General features: G+C 35.9%; 1 protein-coding gene across 8 annotated transcripts in view; it reads left to right on the top strand.

Moving 5' to 3' along the window:
• PCDH15 (protocadherin related 15) overlaps positions 1 to 19,846 on the top strand; it is a 1,753,436-nt gene that overhangs the window by 1,312,273 nt on the left and 421,317 nt on the right. For all 8 annotated transcript variants that reach the window (XM_054659631.2, XM_054659630.2, XM_054659628.2 and 5 more), the window contains one exon: positions 4,628 to 4,736. In XM_054659631.2, coding sequence (XP_054515606.2) covers positions 4,628 to 4,736 — 109 coding nt within the window. The remainder of the gene's footprint in view (positions 1 to 4,627; positions 4,737 to 19,846) is intronic.

The raw sequence follows: 19,846 nt of genomic DNA, 5'->3' as shown, positions 1-19,846 counted from the left end.
GCTCTTTTTGTGTTTCTTGACTTGATAACAAAAATTTGTTGAAATCTGTGAGGCACTAGGCTGAGGGTTGTAAGTACAAATAAGATAATTTCTGCCCACAGACCAATAAAGCTTTTGGCAAAAAGATAAATATAGCAATTGTAATAAAATAGAGGAACATTTTGATACTTTCCATAAAGGATACCCAAGCATATTTGAGCTATGGGTGGACTTCTGATTTCTTCAACACATACCGTGCTTCCTCTGTAATATAGGCAGTGAAGTCAAAAACTAAGAGAAATGAGGACGACAGAGAATAAGCAACAGCAATTACTATCTATGTGAAGAGACTCTGTTCTTCAGAAGAAACAAGTCACTGAATCAATCTCCTTTTTGGAACTGTGGAAGACCTGGCAGTAGCCACAGATGGACTATTTTCTGGTAGTGGATATTACAAAGTTGACCAGAGAGTACTGATCTCTTTGGATAACTCAATAGAATAAGTTGGCAAAAATATGTTAAATATCTGCTATTTGCCAAATCCTGTAAATGATTACATTACTTCAATTCATGGGCAAGAATAATTCTGTTCTCTTCATAGAGCTGTAACTGTGTTCAATGAAAATAACAGAATTGGCCAGGCGCGGTGGCTCACTCCTGTAATCCTAGCAGTTTGGAAAGCCAAGGTGGGTGAATCACGAGGTCAAGAGATCCAGACCATCCTGGCCAACACGGTGAAACCCCATCTCTACTAAAAATACAAAAATTAGCTGAGCGTGGTGGCGGGCTCCTGTAGTCCCAGCTACTCGGGAGGCTGAGGCAGGAGAATGGCGTGAACCCGGGAGGCGGAGCTTGCCGTGAGCCGGGATCGCGCCACTGCACTCCAGCCTGGGAAACAGAGCGATACTTTGTCTCAAAAAAAAAAATAAATAAATAAATAAATAAAAATAAATAAATAACAGAATTTAGAAGTTTAAGTAAATGTCTCTAAGAGAGCCAACACACCAACTGTTACTCTCTTATCTTTAGCCCTTTATTAGATTGATACTCTAGGTTTAAAGTCAGAGAACTGACCTGAAACTAACTTAGGGAAAAAGAGGTTCATTATAAGGATACTATTTTTCAATAAATTCAAGGACAGTAATATGCTGGCACTTGGTAATCAAAGACTATTTCTTTTATCTGTTTCCTTTGTTCGTCAGCATTGGATACTTTGCTACTACATACTACTTTTTTTTTTTCCTTTTTCATTTTATTTTTACTCAGTTTTCTTTGGATTTACCCTGTTGTTAAAAAAAATACTTGAACTGAATACGTACATATTATTATTATTATTTTACCTCTGTTCTGTCTGTAAAATTCTTACTTATTCTAAGGAACCGTTTCAATCTGGGTTGTTCTTGCTTATATGAATACCCTTTCCAGGCCTGGTTTCATCTACTGTGGAGATTGTGTTGGCAGACAGAAGTTCAAACATGATGCATGTTATTTATGTTGTTTCTTCTAATTAATGTATATAAATTGTCTGCCTCTGACTTCAGTGCTACATATCTTTATAAAATGTGTTAAATATTTAACAAGATCATCCTAAAAATCATAATTTTTAGTATTCTTTAATGTCATGTATTAATAATATTTAAACATTTCAAGCTTCATGGAGCACAGTTTACTTGAGAGGTAATCATACACATAATATTTAAGAAATCATTCTTTTCACCTTTACTCCTAGATTATCTGACAATTTCATTTATGGTAGCAGAAGGAAAAATAAATATTGTAAAATAAGTTGCTAGTCTCTATAGGACAAGATAAAATGTCAATTCTGATAAGTTATTTAAACCACACCATTTCTTTTAAATTTGCAGAAACTTGTGAAAGCCTTTATAAAGAGAGTTTATTTTCTTTTATTCTCAATACTGTAATTTATTTATTAATAATGTTAAAACAAATAGTACGGGCTATGGTAATGACATAGTCACACAGTACCAAATGGCTTTATGTAAAATATTTTCTATCCCATCTACCCTCACTTCCATGCTCAGTATCCTGAGATACTCACAGTTTTTCATCTTCTAATTATTAATATAATTCTAAATACTACACTTGTTTCTTTTTAGTTCTTCAGTTCTTACTATATATATATATATAATATTTAATCACAGGCACATGTGTAAGATGAGGAATTTAATTTTCATTTCTCCCTTCCTCTTGGTTTTGTTTGATGTGTTACTTTTAGTTTTTACATTGCTTATACAACAATTCAATGTAAATAAATTATGTTGCTCATTTCAACAACTCTATATATTATAGAAAGAATATTTTATACTACATTACTAATTAACAAAGCTAAATCTGCTTATGTGTAGGTAACTTAGCAAATCTATAGAAATAAATAGTTGAAGGTGATCAGCCAACATATCCTCAAATATTGTGATTTGCTTACATTTTACATTCCAAACGAAAAGCTAAGATTCAATTTTATTTTAATTTCTAGATAAGAAATTACTTATTTTATAATAGCAAAAATTGTTTAGGAAAATATTTTTCTGACTATGAGATGCAGAATGGAACTGCAGAAAATCCTCATATTTGAAATGCCTTTACAGGATCCAAATAGAGCCTCGGTTTTGGAAAAATTACTGCAGATTTAATTATATGAACCAGGAGTGATACAGCTTAAGTATAAGCTGACTTTGGCTGATGCAATCAGATTCCTCAGCGAAATGACTAGAAAGAGCTTGTCAACTCTTAAGTCCTGTGTTCAAACATACATATTTCAAAGAACTTCAGATTTTTTTTTTCAGTTTAGGGAGAAATACAGGTATTGCATACCAAGCAAATTGATTATTGGGAAAGTGTTTGTGTGTGTGTGTGTGTGTGTGAGAGAGAGAGAGAGAGAGAGAAAGAGAGACAGAGAGGCAGTGTGGGAGGAAAAGTTCAGTGAGAGTTGCGTTTTAAGAACAATAATCTTCTGGATTTAATGGAGTAATTTTGATATTTATTTGGTATTTTCATGGTTCTGATTCCACATTTAAAGGAGAGAATAGAGTATTAGTAAGTTGCTACTACCAACAACTCTTTATTTTCAGGAAAATACTGATAACATTTAGACTACTTAGGACCTATTAGTGATAATGAACTCGAGAGAAACCCCTACAATGTCTATGGTGTTTAAATTATTGGTCAATAATTATCCTTATTATAACTTCAATATAAAATCAAGTATTATAAATAACGTTTTAATATCATTGCTCTTTTTTTAGCATGCCATCACTATACATTTTTGCTGAGAACTGAAACTACTGGTTTTGTATAAAAGAACATGACATATTTCAATGTTCTGTCATTTGAGAAGAAATAATATGAGAACATTGCGGTAATTTTTTAGAATGTAAGGTTGCAGATATTGAGACATACTAAATGTTTGGGAAACAGTAGTTTAAGTTTCACAGCCCTCAGCCCAAATATGTAATGGAATTTCCCTTTAGAATTACCCTTTAGAAGTATTTCCATTTAGAATTACCACTTACATATTTGGGATGAGGGCTACAAAACTTAGAGTAGTGTTTCCCAAACTGTGTTCTAAAGGCATCATTTCAAAAACAGGTTAATGGGTGTTTCTTGAAAGTGAGCAAATAATACCCTTTTCTTAGAAAGTCAGTATGCAGATTAGCATAATTAAGTCTGAAAAGATTTGCAGTACAGTTAATTGGCTTTCAAAACTGTATTTAATATCATATTTCCCAAGCATATCTGTGTAGATAAGCTTTTTATTATTTTTCAACATACCTATTGTTGTATTTTTAGCATATCTATTATGATCACAGTAGTCAGTAACCTCATATAACTTACCACCTGTTTTTGTAATGTTTTATTGCAACAGAGCCATGCCCACTTGGGCTTTGGTGCTGTAATGACAGAGTTGAGGGTAGCTGCAACATAGACCATATGGTTGGCAAAGCCTAAAGATAGTTATTATCTGGTCCTTTACAGAAAAATGTTTGCCAGTCCTGATAGCACAACAAAATAGTACTAGACATTAAATTGGGAAACACCAAATTAAAGAAGTATATTATAATTTTAAACATTATTTCTTATAGACCATTGTAAAATACATGTACATACCTGCAATATTTAAAATCAATTTTAATTATATGAAATTTGCAATAATGTGACTTTTATTTTTATGAAACTATTTACTTTAAGTATTTATATTTTAATATAATTGATGTGTATGAAACTAAAAAATGATTTAGCAAGGAAAGAATACAAGTATTCTTACAAATCTTGTCTAAAGCAAAGAGAAAACATTACTTCATAAACTATTTGATAGGCTGCTATTTCTTTTGTGAAATCCTCTAGAGAAGATTAAAAATGCATTATCATTCTTCCTTGCTTTCCTTTTAGGAGTAGTTACTGATATAAATGTCTATGTGCATAATCACTATGTCTTACCATTTTGACTTTGAGGATACTTTGCTCCCCCTTAACATTCAAAATTAACTAGTAAAAGGTATTAGATCATAAATGTTGAAACTTGAGTTTACTGTCTCAGATGTTATATAGATTTCCAAACTAAAACATCTGTCTCAATCCTTCATGAAGTATTAGTAATGCGGCTGAATGAAACTCTCTTAATTTTTTTCAGGAAGAACTGAACCCCATTATTGTTACGCCACCAATCCAAGCCATTGATCAGGACCGGAATATTCAACCGCCATCAGATAGGCCAGGAATCCTCTATTCCATCCTTGTTGGTTTGTATCTGATAACATTTTACACTATCAGTTATTCTAGAATCTTACAGTAACAAATTCTCTCAATTCCAAGGAAATATTTTAAATAACAAAGTTTATTATTTGACATGATTGTTACTTTTGTGTATAAACACATTTTAAAAATAATAATTCAAGATATTTGCTTCCTCAATTAGTTGGACTGAAATGTGTAGAATGATAAATGAATAACTTTTATGGAAGAAGCAAAGCAATTCAAAATATTAGGAAATTAACCTACATATTAGTATTTTTCTACATATCAACTTATCATATAAAACTTCCTCTAGCACTAACTTTCAGCTTTAATATAAAATGAAAAACATTTTACACATGTTTTACCTTTGGTTGGTTACTATACATAATTGTGATAATATATGACTGAATTTTGAAAGAGCTATTTTGGAGCCATTTAAAAAAAAAAGGTGAGAGAGCACGATTAGCCCAAGGGAACATGAAATATTAACCTTTGGCAAATATTTTTCTTGAAAAATTCCATAGAAACCATCCTAATCCATCCCTATGCATATACTACTAATTGTGTCAAAAGCAAAAATGATGAGAAATTGATTATGCTGCTCTTCTTAGATTGCTTTTGCTGAAATATGGATGTTGCTGATTTGCATAGCCTCTAGACAGACAGATGCATGTGAGACAGGCTATATATCTTTTAAGGAAGAAAGGGCCTCTTTTGAAGTGTGCTTGAAAAATAACTTTAATGGAGTTCAGCATTAGCCCTCAACCCCTTTCTGTCCTCTTACTTGAAGCCTATGTGCATATACAAATACACAACAACCAACAGATATTAGATTTGCAAATATCATACTGTATCCTTCTTAGAAATGCTGTCTGTAAAGAAAATTCAAGCAATTCTGTTTCAAGCCTTTGGTCTTTATAAAGACACAAATATCATAAGCAGAGCTCAGACTTTTATATTTGTAAAAAGCTTTCATAAACATGAAACTATTTTAAGTCTATAGAGATCTTGGTGTAGATAATAAAGCATCATTTATTTCATTAACTGAAGGCTTGACTGTATGTCAATCACTCTTATTAGATGCTAAAAACACAAATATGAGAGATGAATGTTCTAGGTTAGGGAGTCGTGGAGTCTGTGGCTAAAAAACATTAAAACAATTTAAAAGATAAATTAAAATACAATATTTAAGGCACTCTAAATAAAGTTTGAACCACATGTAGGCTCATGAGAGGAGAGCATTAAGCATTTTATGAGAATTGCTTAGGAAGTGTCATTTTGGCAGAAAGACAGGAGTTTCCAGGTGGAAAAAGAGAGACAATTATCTATATAGATAATGCAGCATATGCAAAAGCCAAAGGATGAAATTTAAGAACAGACTTGGATAATTATGATACTCAGAACCAGTTGGATGCATTGGTGTTCAAGTTTATTTCACTTTTAAAAGTTATGTGCATTCTTTTTCTCAACAAATGATCACCTACCCTGTGAAGCAACCCCTATCACTGACTTTGTGGAGCCAGTTTTCTGGCAGAAGAGATAGGCAATAAACATTTACTATAATAAGTAAGTGTTTATTATCAAAGTTAGAAAGTTGTGAATGCTATGGGAAAAATCGATCATATGAATGGGATTGGAAAAGCAGAGGAGGATTGTAGTAGAAGTTTCAGTGTTAAGCAGTATCATCAGCACTTGTGTCATCAAAAGGTAAGCTGTTAGCAAAGGCTTACAGAGGCTGAGGAAGTTATTCTCGTTGATATCTCCGGGAAGAGTTCTAGGCAGAGATCAAAACTGAAGCTTGCCAGGTGGGTTTCAGAAACAACAAGGGGGCCGGAAGTACTGGAAAGAAGTGAGTGAGGTAAAAGTAGAAAGGTGACAGATAAGAACAGAGCAGAAACTAGAGAGCCTTGTATGTTATTTATCTACTTTGTATTTTTCTCTGAGTGAAATGAGGAGCCAATTAAAAAATTTTAACAGAAAAGTGACACAGTGATGGAAAGTTTCATCAGCCTACAACTGTAGGATAGTGGATTGTCCCAAAGAATAGATATAAACTCTTACAATTATTTGCTGTCACAGCTAAGGTAAATGAATAATATCCTTTTACACTATTTACATTTTTAGAAGGAAGAGAATTGTAGGGGTTGAGAGTGTAGCCTCTGGAAATTGTACTGTCCATGTTAAAAATCCTGACTTTAACTCACACTAGACATAATTTTATTTAAGTTATTTAGCCCCTCTTTACCTGAAATTAGTCCTTCTTTTTTTCTTCTTTTGAGACAGTGTCTTGCTCTGTCACCCGCACTGGAGTGCAGCGGCACAATCATAGCTCACTGAAGCTTCGACTTCCTGGGTTCAAACGATCCTCCCGCCTTAGCCTCCCTAAGTTCTGGGATTACAGGCGTGAGCCACTACCTGACCAGATTATTCTTCTTTAAAATAGGATTAACAAAAATAGATCTTTGTACAAAAGGGTTGTGAGAATTTGATCCAATACATTGTAAATGTACATAATACTGCCTGGAAAAAAAGTTAATGCTCAATACATTTTAGTTGACATTGTTATTAGCATTAGGAAGGAAAATAAGGCATGTTACCTAAGTCACATCAGTCTGGTACAAATGGAAACACAAAAACAAAAACCAGACACAACACACACACACACACACACACACACACACACACACACACACACAGAAGGGGATATCCATGACTCTGACTTCACGTACTTTGTCAAAACTGTTAATTTTCCCTAAATCCATCCAAATACTTCTGAATATATGTGTTTCTCCAAGCTAACAGTAAATTACCACATGGACGACTCCTCTCCTGCTTCCATTTGTTATAGACAGTCTCTGTTTACTATATGTGAGGATACGGATGCTGATGTCTATGACGAGGTCATCCAAGGGCTGTTGTCAACCTCTTCAATGGTTCTACTGTCATGAACATCAATGGCAGAATTATTGACTAGCCAAAAGTCTTTAAAGGAAAAGCTAGATAATGATGTTCATAGGGAGTTTTAAAAAGTTTAACATATTTCTGGGATTCTAAAAAGATAAAAGCAAGCTGTATATATACTCAGGAAGCACTTGGGAAGGCCCTAAGCTCTCATCTCTGACTAACCTTGAAACTCTGCAAATGCAGTAACTTAAGGTCAAGATGGAACGACTCCATAAAGCAGCTAGACCTAAAAGATATCTACAAAACACTCTACCCCCTAACAGCAGAATACACATTCTTCTCAAGTGCACCTAGAATGTTCTTCAGTATAGATCATGTTAGGCCATAAAATCAATATCGTTAAATTGAAGGTGATTGAAATAATACAAACTCTATTCTCTGACAAAAATGGAATGCAATTAGAAATTATAATGAAGGAAATTTTGGAAATTCACAAGTGTGTGGAAGTTAAACATTCTTTAATCAATGACTCATGGAAGAAATAAAATCAGAAAAATACTTTGAGACAAATAAAAATAACAATACTTTGTAACATGTATTTTAATCTCTAATCAATAATGTAATATTTGTCACAAAGACACTGGAAATGTTAAGCAAACTAAAGAAAAAGAGCAGAAGGGAGGCCATCTGTGGTGACTCACACCTGTAATTCCAACATTTTGGGAGGCCGAGACAGGTGGATTGCTTGAGACCTGGAGTTTGAGACCAGCCTGGGCAATATGGCAAAACCCTGTCTCTACAAAAAATACAAGAATTAGCTGGGCATAGTGGTGTGCACCTGTGGCCTCAGCTACTCGGGAGGCTAAGGTGGGAGAATCACCTGGGTCTGGGAAGTCAAGGCTGCAGGGCTGCAGTGAGCTACGATCACATCATTTTACTCCAGCCTGAGTGATGGAGGAGATTGGAGGTGACTCTCTTTAAAAAAAAAAAAAAGAAAAAAGAAAGAAAGCTAAACAACACAATAGAAATAATAGAGACTACAGTGGAAAGTAATAAAAGAGGGATTAGGAAATCAGTAGAGATAATAAATGAAGCCAAAATCAATTCTTTGAAATCATCAACAAAATTAACAAACCTCTAGCTAGACTGACCAGGAATAAAAGAGATAAGATGCAATTTACTAACTTGGAATGAAAGAGAGGACCTTCTATTTAGCTTAGAGAAGTAAAAAAATGTTATGAGGGAATATTATATACAATTTATGCCAACTAGACAAATGGATGCAATGGACAAATTCCTGGAATCAAACTATTCAAACTGACTTCAGAAAAAATTAAAAAATTGGGGTACACTTTTCACAAGTAAATAGACTGACTTAGTAATAAAAAAGATCTTCCCACAAAGAAGAATTCTGGATCAGATGCTTTACTGGTAAATTCTACCATTAGAGAATATTTAATACCCCTTCTGTGTTAGTCCATTCTTGCACTGCTATAAATAACTACCTGTTACTGGGTGATTTATAAATAAAAATAGGTTTAAGTGGCTCACAGTTCTACAGGCTGTACAAGAAGCATGGCTGGAGAAGCCTCAGGAAACTTTCAATCATGGCTGAAGGGGAAGTTGGCGCATCTTACATGGCCAGAGCAGGAGAGAGAAGGGGTGGTACTACACACTTTTAAACAACCAGATCTCATGAGAACTTACTCACTGACACCACTGTCACCAGAACAGCAAGGGGGATATTTCCCCCCATTATTCAATGACCTCCTACCAGGTCCCTCCTCCTACATTGGAGATTACAATTTAACATGAGATTTGGGTGGGGAAACAAATCCAAACCATATCATGAAACCCCTGGTTCCTCTGAAATCTCATGTCATTCTCACATTGCAAAATACAATCATCCTTTCTCAACAGTTCCCCAAGTCTTAACTGATTTCAGAATTAACTGAGAAGTCCACAGTCCAAAATCTCATCTGAGACAAGGCAAGTCCCTTCCGCCTATGAGCCTGAAAAAACTTACAAGATACAATGGTGGTACAGGCTTTGGGTGAATACACCCATTCCAAAAAAGGAGAAATCAGCCAAAGCAAAGGGTCTACAGTCCCCATGGAAGTCCAAAACCCAGGAGGGCAGTCATTAAATCTTAAATCTCCAAAATAATCTCCTTTGACTTCATGTCTCATATCCAGGCCACACTGATGCAGGGGGTGGGCTCCCAAGGCCTTGGGTATTTCTGCCTCTGTGGCTTTGCACAGTACAGCCCCATTGGCTGATTTCATGGGCTGGTGTTTGGTGCTTGTGCCTTTTCCAGGTGCACATTGCAAGCTGTCAGTGGATCTACCATTCTGGGGTCTGGAGAATAGTTGCCTTCTTCTCACAGCTCCAATAGGCAGTGCCCCAGTGGGAACTCTGTGTGGGGGCTCCCAACTCACATTTCCCTTCCACACTGCCCTGGTAGAGGTGTTCCATGAGGGCTCCACCCCTGCAGCAGATTTCTGCCTGGACATCCAGACATTTCCATACATCCTTTGAAATGTAAGTGGAGGCTTCCAAGCCTCAACCATTGCCCTCTGTGTATCCACGGGTTTAACATCACATGGAAGCTGCCAAGGCTATGGCTTGCATGCTCTGAAGCAGAGGCCTGAGGCATATCTGGGGGCCATGTAGCCATGGCTAGAGCTGGAATGGCTGGATGCAGGAAGCAGTGTCCTGAGGTTGCACAGGGCAGTGGAGCCGTGGTCCTGGCCCACAAAACCATTCTTTCCTCCTAAGCCTCAAGGCCTATGGTGGAGAAACCTGCCATGAAGGTCTCTGAAAGGAAAGCATAATCTGTAGACCCCTTAATCATATATGTAGCTGAAATTTCTGCTTCTAATTGTGTTATCAAGTCTGACCATTTTTAATGTAAATGTTAACAGCTATCAAGCTCTGTTGCAGCACTGTCATTAATAATGATATCATACAATGTGTATTTATTTCTAATAATATAAGAAAGTCTGCTGACTTTAGCTTGTAACAGTAGCTTGTAGTATTAAGTACTCTTATATGAGCAGCTAATGTGTGAAAAGTAATATATATTAAATATCATATAGATGAGATATATGTTACATACTAAAACATAAATATAATATTGTTAACAGTATTTTTTCTAATTTTTCAAAGTATGATTATAATAATATTGTGAATATTCTGGCAACTAAAATGTTGGTGTCACCCATTGATTAAGAATGCAGATACTAGAGCCAGAAACCTTGGTTTAAATTTTTTTATCAACCTTCATTAACTGTGGTAGGTATTATCAAGTATTAGCACTTTCATGGCCAAGTATACAGTATACTCATATTGGAAATGTGAAGAGAAAAACACATTTTTTGTCCCTTCCTCAATGCATATATCACATTGAGAAGGGATGAAAATGTTCATGGGCCCTACATTTCTTCTATTGTGTATTTCATATTTCACAGTTATCATATTTCATTTTGTATTTCATATTTCACAGTTATCAGAGAGTCCATATTTTTCTGTTTCCTTTTTTGTTTTCTTATTTTTTGTTTATATTTTCTTTTGTTTCATGATCCTTGTGCTACACAACTGAGTTCTTATAACTGAACACTTATAGCTGAGCACATGTGGTTTTTTCAAACATTATATAACCTTAAATATATCCCCCAAGGTGTATTTTTCCTCATGCCTTACCATTCTCTAGAATGCTTCTTCTAATTTTAATGTACTTCTACATTTTGGAAATTATTTTTTAAAGAAAATGTTCTTTATAGAATTTATTTGAAATAGTCCATTTAATTGCATGTATGCCTGCCTTTTAAGAAGGCAAAAGTGAAAGCTATCAAACTTCTGAAGGCCTGATCCCAGAACTGAATCAGTAGAAATAATCTACTATCATATACTGGTCAAAGCAAGGACAATTCCTGCCCAGATTTAAGGTGAGGGGAAAAAAAGATTATTTTACTTGTTAGGAAACAAAAAATGTTTTCCATCTTTGATCTAATTCAAGTAATTCAAGGAGATGAGAGGGTTCATAAAGTGGAGCTCTGAACTTTGAGACATAAATAACTTTAGGCAAGATTGTGTGTGTATGTTAGTGTATTATTCCGTTTTCATGCTGCTGATAAAGACATACCTGAGACTACATAATTTACAAAAGAAAGAGATTTAATGGATTTACAGTTCCACATGTTCAGGAAGGCCTCACAATCATGGCGGAAGGTGAACGGCATGTCTCACATGGCAACATATAAGAAAAGAGAGCTTGTGAAGGAAACTCCCACTTTTAATACCATCAGATCTTGTGAGACTTATTCACTTTCACGAGAAGAGTACAGGAAAGACCCGCCTTCATGATTCAATTACCTCCCACAAGCTTCCTCCCATGAGATGCGGAAACTGTGAGAGTTACAATTCAAGATGAGATTTGGGTGGGGACACAGCCAAAACCGTATCATTTAGTTAATGATAGCTACATTTTATAATGAATACATAACTTTTATGATCCTTCATCCCATGAATTAAAAAATATTTTTGAGTACACACTCTAATATTTCAGAATTATACATGTATTTTATCAGTCATTAAATTTTCAATGTTCAGATATCACATAGAAAATGATCAATTGTATTATATATAAGTCAACATTATAAATAATTGTATTAATTACATCAAAATTGTCAGTCTGACTTTATTTCCGGTCTGCCTGGATCTCCATGGTTTTGACCTAATAACATGACTGATTAAGCTGTTTTAGCAGAGTAATGGGAAGGGATTTTTCCATCTCTGTTGATGTTCACTTTTACACATATCATTAGTGTTACCTTTAATCTCAGGTTTATTTGCAGAGATATTTCTCAGCTATTTATTCAGTTTTTGAGCATTAGTTTGGTGTAAAATTAATATTATAAAATACAGATCCCTTTAACTGGCCAAATGTAAACTAAAAGTCACTGCAATGTGTTGAAAGCAAACAGACAAGAGAGAAGGCTGCTTCTGAGGCTTAATTTTATTTGACAGCTTGACTGATTTAAGGCATGTAGAAAGAGCTGGTAAAACATTATTTCTGGGTCTGTCTAAGAGAGTGTTTCAAAAAGAGACTAATATTTGAATCAGAAGACTGAGTGAAGAAGATCTGCTCTTACCAATATGGGCAGGTATCATCCAGTCCATTGAGGGCCTGAATAGAACAAAAAGGCAGAGGAAGGATGAGTTCTCTCTTCTTGAACTGGAACATCCATCTTCTCCTGCCATCAAACATTAGAGTGCTTAGTTCTCAGGCTTTCAGATTCTGAGACTTATACCAATGACTCCCCTGGTTCTTAGTCCTCTGGACCTGATAAAAAATGCACCACCAGTTTTTCTGGTTATCTAATTTGCAGACAGTAGATGCTCTTAGCATTCATAACAAATGATATCGCTTGGCTGTGTCACCACCCAAATCTCATTTTGAATTCCTACGTGTTGTGGGAGGGACAAGGTGGGAGGTAATTGAATAATGGGGCCAAGTCTTTCCTGTGTTCTTATTGTGATAGTGAATAAGTCTCACAAGATCTGATGATATTTTTTAAAAAGAGGAGTTCCCCTGCACAAGTGTTCTCTCTTTGCCTGCTGCCATCCATGTAAGATGTGACTTGCTCCTCCTTGCCTTCCACCATGATTGTAAGGCTTCCTCAGCCACGTGGAACTGTAAGTCCAATTAAACCTTTTTCTTTTGAAAATTGCCCAGTCTCTGGTATGTCTTTATCAGCTGTGTGAAAATGAACTAATACAGTAAATTGGTAACAGGAGTGAGGTGTTGCTGAAAAGAGACCCAAAAATGCAGAAACGACTTTGGAACTGGATAACAGGCAGAGATTGGAACAGTCTGCAGGGCTCAGTAGAAGATAGGAAGATGCGAGAAAGTTTGGAACTCTCTAGAGACTTACCGAATGGCTTTGACCAAAATGCTGATAATGATGTTAATGATGAAAACCAGGCTGAGGTGGTCTCAGATAGAGATGAGGAACTTGTTGGTAACTGGAGCAAAGGTGACTCTTGTTATGTTTTAGCAAAGAGACTGGCAGCATTTTGCCCCTGCCTTAGATATTTGTGGAACTTTGAACTTGAGAGAGATGATTGAGGGTATCTGGTGGAAGAAATTTCTAAGTAGCAAAAGCATTCAAGAGGTGACTTGGGTGCTGTTAAAGGCATTCAGTTTTATTAGGGAAACAGAGCATAAAAGTTCAGAATATTTACAGCCTGATAATTTGATAGAAAAGAAAATCTCATTTTTTGAGGAGAAATTCAAGCTGGCTGCAGAAATTTGCATAAGTAACGAGGAGCTGTATGTTAATCCTGAAGATAATGGGAAAAACATCTCCAGGACATTTCAGAGGTCTTCACGACAGCCCCTCCCACCACCAGCCTGGAGGCCTGGGGAGAAAAGATGGTTCTGTGGGCTGGGCCCAGGATCCCCATGCTTGTGCAGCCCTGTGTGGACTTGTTGCCCTGTGTCCCAGTTGCTCCAGCTGTGGCTGAAAGGGGCCAACATAGAGCTCAGGCCCTAGCTTCAGAGGGTGTAAGCCCCAAGCTTCAGCAGCTTCCACAAAGTATTGAGCCTGTGAGTGCTCAGAAGTCAAGAATTGAGGTTTGGGAAGCTCCACCTAGATTTCAGAAGATGTGTGGAAATGCCTTGTATGTCAAGGCAGAAGTTTGCTTCAGGGGCAGGGATCTCATGAAGAACCTCCACTAGTGCAGTGCAGGAGGGAAACTTGGGGTCAGAGCCCCCAGACTGAGTCCCTACTGGGGCACCATCTAGTGGAGCTGTGAGAAGACGGCCACCATTTCACAGACCCCAGAATGGTAGATCCACCAACAGCTTACACAGTACCTCTGGAAAAACTATAGACACCCAACCCTAGCCCATGAAAGCAGCCAGGAGGGGGCTACACTCTGCAAAGCAACAGGGGTGGAGTTGTCCAAGGCTGTGGAAGCCCACCACTTACATCAGTGTGACCTGGATGTGAGACATGGAGTCAAAGGAGATCATTTCAGAGCTTTAAGATTTGACTTTCCTGCTGGATTTTGGACTTGGGGACCTGTAGACCCTTCGTTTTGGCCAATTTCTCCCATTTGGAATGGCTGTATTTATCCAATGCCCGTATCCCCACTCTCTCTAGAAAGTAACTAGCCTGCTTTTGATTTTACAGATGCATAGGTGGAAGGAACTTGCCTTGTCTCCGGTGAGATTTTGGACTGTGGACTTTTGAGTTAATGCTGAAATGGGTTAACACTTTGGAGGACTATTGAGAAGGCATGATTTGTTTTGAAATGTGAGGGTGTGAGATTTGGGAGAGGTCAAGTGCAGAATGATATGGTTTGGCTGTGTCTCACCCAAATCTCACCTAGAGATGGGATCTCACTATGCTATGCATGCTGGTCTTGAACTCCTGACACAGGTGATCTGCCTGCCTCAGCCTCCCAAAGTGCTGGGATTATAGGCATGAGCCACCATGCCTGGCCATAGATCTCATCTTAAATTCCCACATGTTGTGGGAGGGACCATGTGGGAGATAACTGAATAATGGTGGCAAGTCTTTCCGTTGCTGTTCTCATGATAGTGAATAATCTCACAAGATCTGATGGTTTTAAAAAGCAGAGTTCCCCTGCAGAAGCTATCTCTCTCTTTGCCTGCTGCCATCCATGTAAGAAGTGACTTGCTTTTCCTTGCCTTCCACCATGAGTGTGAGGCTCCAGCCACGTGGAACTGTAAGTCCAATTAAACCTTTTTCTTTTGTAAATTGCCCAGTCTTGGGTATGTCTTTTCACCAGTGTGAAAATGGACTAAAACAACAAATTCCCACAATCAATCAGCCAATTGATTGAGAGAATCAATCCCTCTCTCTCTCTCTTTCTTTCTCACTGTCAGTACTAATATGTCCTTATAGCCTATTTGTTTTGTTTCTCTAAAGAACTCTGAATAATACACTGCTGCTTATCCCTTCACACTGTACACTTGTCACATCTCCCTGAAGATTCCTTGCTTGTCCCTAAAACATACAGAGACACAGTGTCAGTCAGTATATAAAGCACTAGCTAAGTTTACTTTTGTATTATTTTATTTAAAAATAAATATAAAATTAAAGTTTGAATAGGAGTGGTAATAGCATGGGTCTATGCCCCTAAAACATTAAAGCTTAAGATCTGTGCATTTCACTATATGTAAATTGAATCAATCATAAAGAAAAATAAATTTATACCTTTTATTCTCAATTATATTTTAGGGGTTACCCCAGTACACAATAGATAAAATTTTGTCTAGATAATTGGGCAATAAAAGTAGCATTTTAGAAAGTTTCCTTCAGTGATTATAAGGGAATGGAATGTCAGAAGATATTAGGAGGCTATCACCGTGGTACAAGTATGAAATAACAAGGGTCTAAGTAAGGTAAGAGATTAGGACTATGAAAAAGGAACACATCAGAGAGACGTTCTAAGGTAAGGAAGAATCACTTGGAGAATGTGTAGAGAACTGGCTAGTGAAAGTAACTTGGGGATTTGAATCTACGTAGTCAGAAAAAATGTTGGTTCTATTAGTAATAACATAGTTTCTGAATTTTGTAATTATTTTTATGTTTAAATAACAGATATGAACGTATCATGTACCATGAAGAGGTGGTTTTCAAACTTTAAAGGATACAAGAATTCAGTGAGATTGTTCAAAGTGCATTCTCTTGACCTCCCTTTTCAGAGCTTCTGATTCAGAAGATCTGGGACAAGAACTCGGTCTTTCTAGTGTAGGTATACCTGAACTATACAATCAGAAGCATTGTCATAAATATGCATAGGAAAAGCAACCCAATAAAATCTTTGGTAAAGATTTTTTGAAGTTGAGATATTGGCTACTAAGATAAGAATTTTAGTTTTCCCTAATAATATGTAAAAATGGATTTAAATTATTTTGGTGGCTATTACACAGTTATTAAAAACATTTTGGATAAGAAAATGAAGTTCGTTATTTATAACAAGTAGCTGAAAAAGAAGTTTTGCAAAGGAGACAGATTTAGAACTAATGATTTTTGGAAGATGTAAAACAGGACAAAGGTAGTTTACTTTTTGCATTTAGAATTATCAAAGAATGCACTAAGAGAATGTAGTAGCTGAAAAGAAAAAGTGCTAAAGTTAAAATTAATGGAAGAAAATAATGAGAAATTAGAGGTAATTTTTCTAATATATATTTGAACCTAGGGATAACTTGATACAAAAACAAATGTGTTGTTAGGGCATAGATGAAAATAATGGTTAAAATTATCAACAAAATTTTAGTTATGTAAAAGGGGTAGCAGGTGAATTTAATGTCAGAGGAATGGAATATTAATATAATTAATCCCAAGATCAAATAAGGGAATGACTAAAAAGAAATAAAACCCAGAGCTTCAGAGATGGTTCAGAAGCAGCTATATTTTTAGATGAATTAAGCTTTGCTAAATAGAGTTTATATTACATTTTCTAAGTGGGATAAATAAGGGATTCTGTAGGGACCTTGAACTTAGACATGTGTTTCTATTCTCGTACAATGTTTTTACATTTCAATACCTTGGCTTCTGCAGGGTATCCAGCATTCATGGTTCATTAAAACGTTTTCACAAAAAAATTACCTGGAGAGATAAGTTACATGTTATAATTGTTTTTGTTCTACCAAAGGAAATTGTGGGTGTTTTCATTAGCAGTGTTTTATTGAAACTGACTATAATTTCTATATATCTACAATGTCAAAATTTGAGGAATTACCACACATCTTCATGGCACCCAGAAGACAGTGTTCTCTTTTATTTCTGTGTTAATCAGCTTACTAATTTTATATGTAAAGATAAACATTTTCAGTGGTGAAGGGAAAAATTTGATACTGTATTTTTTGAGGTAGTGCTCCTTTGAAGTATATTAGATGTGCATTTTCAAATGTATGAAGCATTAAAAACAAATGTTTTCCTGAATGGGCCTCTTTGGGTAAAAAATACAGAGGTGAACTTAAGTTCATCTTGGCGTTTAAGGAAATTTATTGAAAGGACTTTGTTTTCTTCCAGAATTCAAGGAACTGTCAAAAACAATAACATTTTAAGAAGCAGAAACAGGAATTTCAAGATGAGGGATTAGAGGGCCTTTCCTCTAGATGCCCATTATTTTTGTGGTACAGATTGTACATCCATCTTCTGATTCTTTGCTCTAAATAAAAATTATTGAAAGATTAAGTGGTAATTATATAGTTTAGGTCAGGCATCCACATTTCCTTCAATTTACTGTATGTAGGGAATCAGAAGTATTATGCTAATAAATGATAGGCAAATACAGCTATGAGAAAAAACTGTTAAGGTATAAACACTTCAAAAATAATATGAAGCAAAAGACAATTAAAAGAAGGAAAAGTTAATCTTTACAACCAACATTGCAGAACAATTGGACAGCCATATGTAAACAAATAAACTTCAATCCGTACCTCACACTATCTATAGAAACCAACTTGAAAGACTTTTTATACATAATGTAAGAGCTAAAACTATAAAGCATCTAAAAGATAATATTGGTAAAAATTTTTATGACCTTAGGGTTGGCAACAATTTCTTTTTTTTTTTTTTTTTTTTTGAGACGTAGTTTTGTTGCCCAGGATGGAGTGCAACGGCACAATCTCGGCTCACCACAACCTCCACTCCCAGGTTCAAGCAATTCTCCTCCCTCAGCCTCTCGAGTACCTAGGATTACAGGCATGCGCCACCATGCCTGGCTGATTCTCTATTTTTAGTAGAGACGGGGTTTCTCCATGTTGGTCAGGCTGGTTTCAAACTCCCGACCTCAGGTGATCCCCCCACCTCAGCCTTTGAAAGTGCTGGGATTACAGGCGTGAGCCACTGTGCATGGCCGGCAACAATTTCTTAAATGTAACAAATGCAAATCTATAAAAGAAAAAATTTAAAATTTGACTTCATCAAAGTAAAAATGCATTTCCTTTTCAAAAGGCACTGACAATAGACTGAAAAAGAACTGACAGAAAAGGAGAATGTATTTGCAAAATGTATCCAACAAGTGACTTGTTTGGGGAATATATGAAAGCACAATTTAATAAAAATGAGACAATTATAAAATGGCAGAAAGTTTTAACAAATTATTACAGATTTATAAACAAAATAAGAATACGAAAAGTTGCTCAATGTCATTAGCTAATTGGGAAATGCAAATTAATACCTCAATGAGTATCACTACATACACACCAGAATGGCCAAAATTTAAATGACTGACAATATCAAGTGTTGGTGAAAATGTGGAAGATCTGAAATGCTCATACATTGCTGGTAAGAATGTAAAATGGTACAGACACATTGGAAAAATAATTTGGCAATTTCTTTAAAAGTTAAACGTTACTCAACAATGAAAATATAATATTATTGATACACAGCAACTTGGATGAATCTCTAGTGCTTTATACTGAGTTGAAAGAAGCCAGTCTCCAAATCTTTATACTACAGAATTCCATCTAGATGTCATTCTCAAAAAGATGAAAGTACGGTGGTGATGAACAAATCAGTCATTGCTAAAGATTAAACTTTGGGGAAGGAAAACACAAAGTAGTTATTTGATCATAAAACCATTCTATATCCTGATTGTGGTATTGACTACACAAACCTATACGTGACTGAAAATTAACAGACTTGTTCCCTGCCCAAAAATTCTTAATAAAACATTTAGACATAGACATATCATATGGCCTAGCCATTCCACTCCTAGATATTTACTCAAGATAAATGAAAGCATAGATTCATTCAGAGAGGTATACAAGAAAGTTCATAGCATCTTTATTTGTGGCTGGAGGCAACTCAAGTGTTCATCAATGTATGAATAGATAAATGAATTGTAGCATATCCCTACAATGGAATAACACCTAGGCAATAGAAATAAATAAACTATTGATAAATGAAACAACATGGACTTCAAAATCATTATGCTAATTGAAAGAAGCCAGACACACCTACGAAAAGAATATATACTGTAAGGCCAGGCAGGGTGGCTCATGCCTGTAATCCCAGCACATTGGGAGGCCGAGGCTAGTGGATCACCTGAGGGCAGGAGTTCGAAACCAGCCTGGCCAACATGGTGAAACCCCGTCTCTATTACAAATACAAAAATTAGCTGGGTGTGGTGGTGGGCACCTGTAATCCCAGCTCCTCTGGGG

The sequence above is a fragment of the Pan troglodytes genome, chromosome 8 (genome assembly GCF_028858775.2).
Source record: "Pan troglodytes isolate AG18354 chromosome 8, NHGRI_mPanTro3-v2.0_pri, whole genome shotgun sequence".
NCBI classification, from domain to species: domain Eukaryota; kingdom Metazoa; phylum Chordata; class Mammalia; order Primates; family Hominidae; genus Pan; species Pan troglodytes.
Note: the sequence above shows the minus strand (reverse complement) of the source record. Positions and strands in the feature narration are given on the sequence as shown.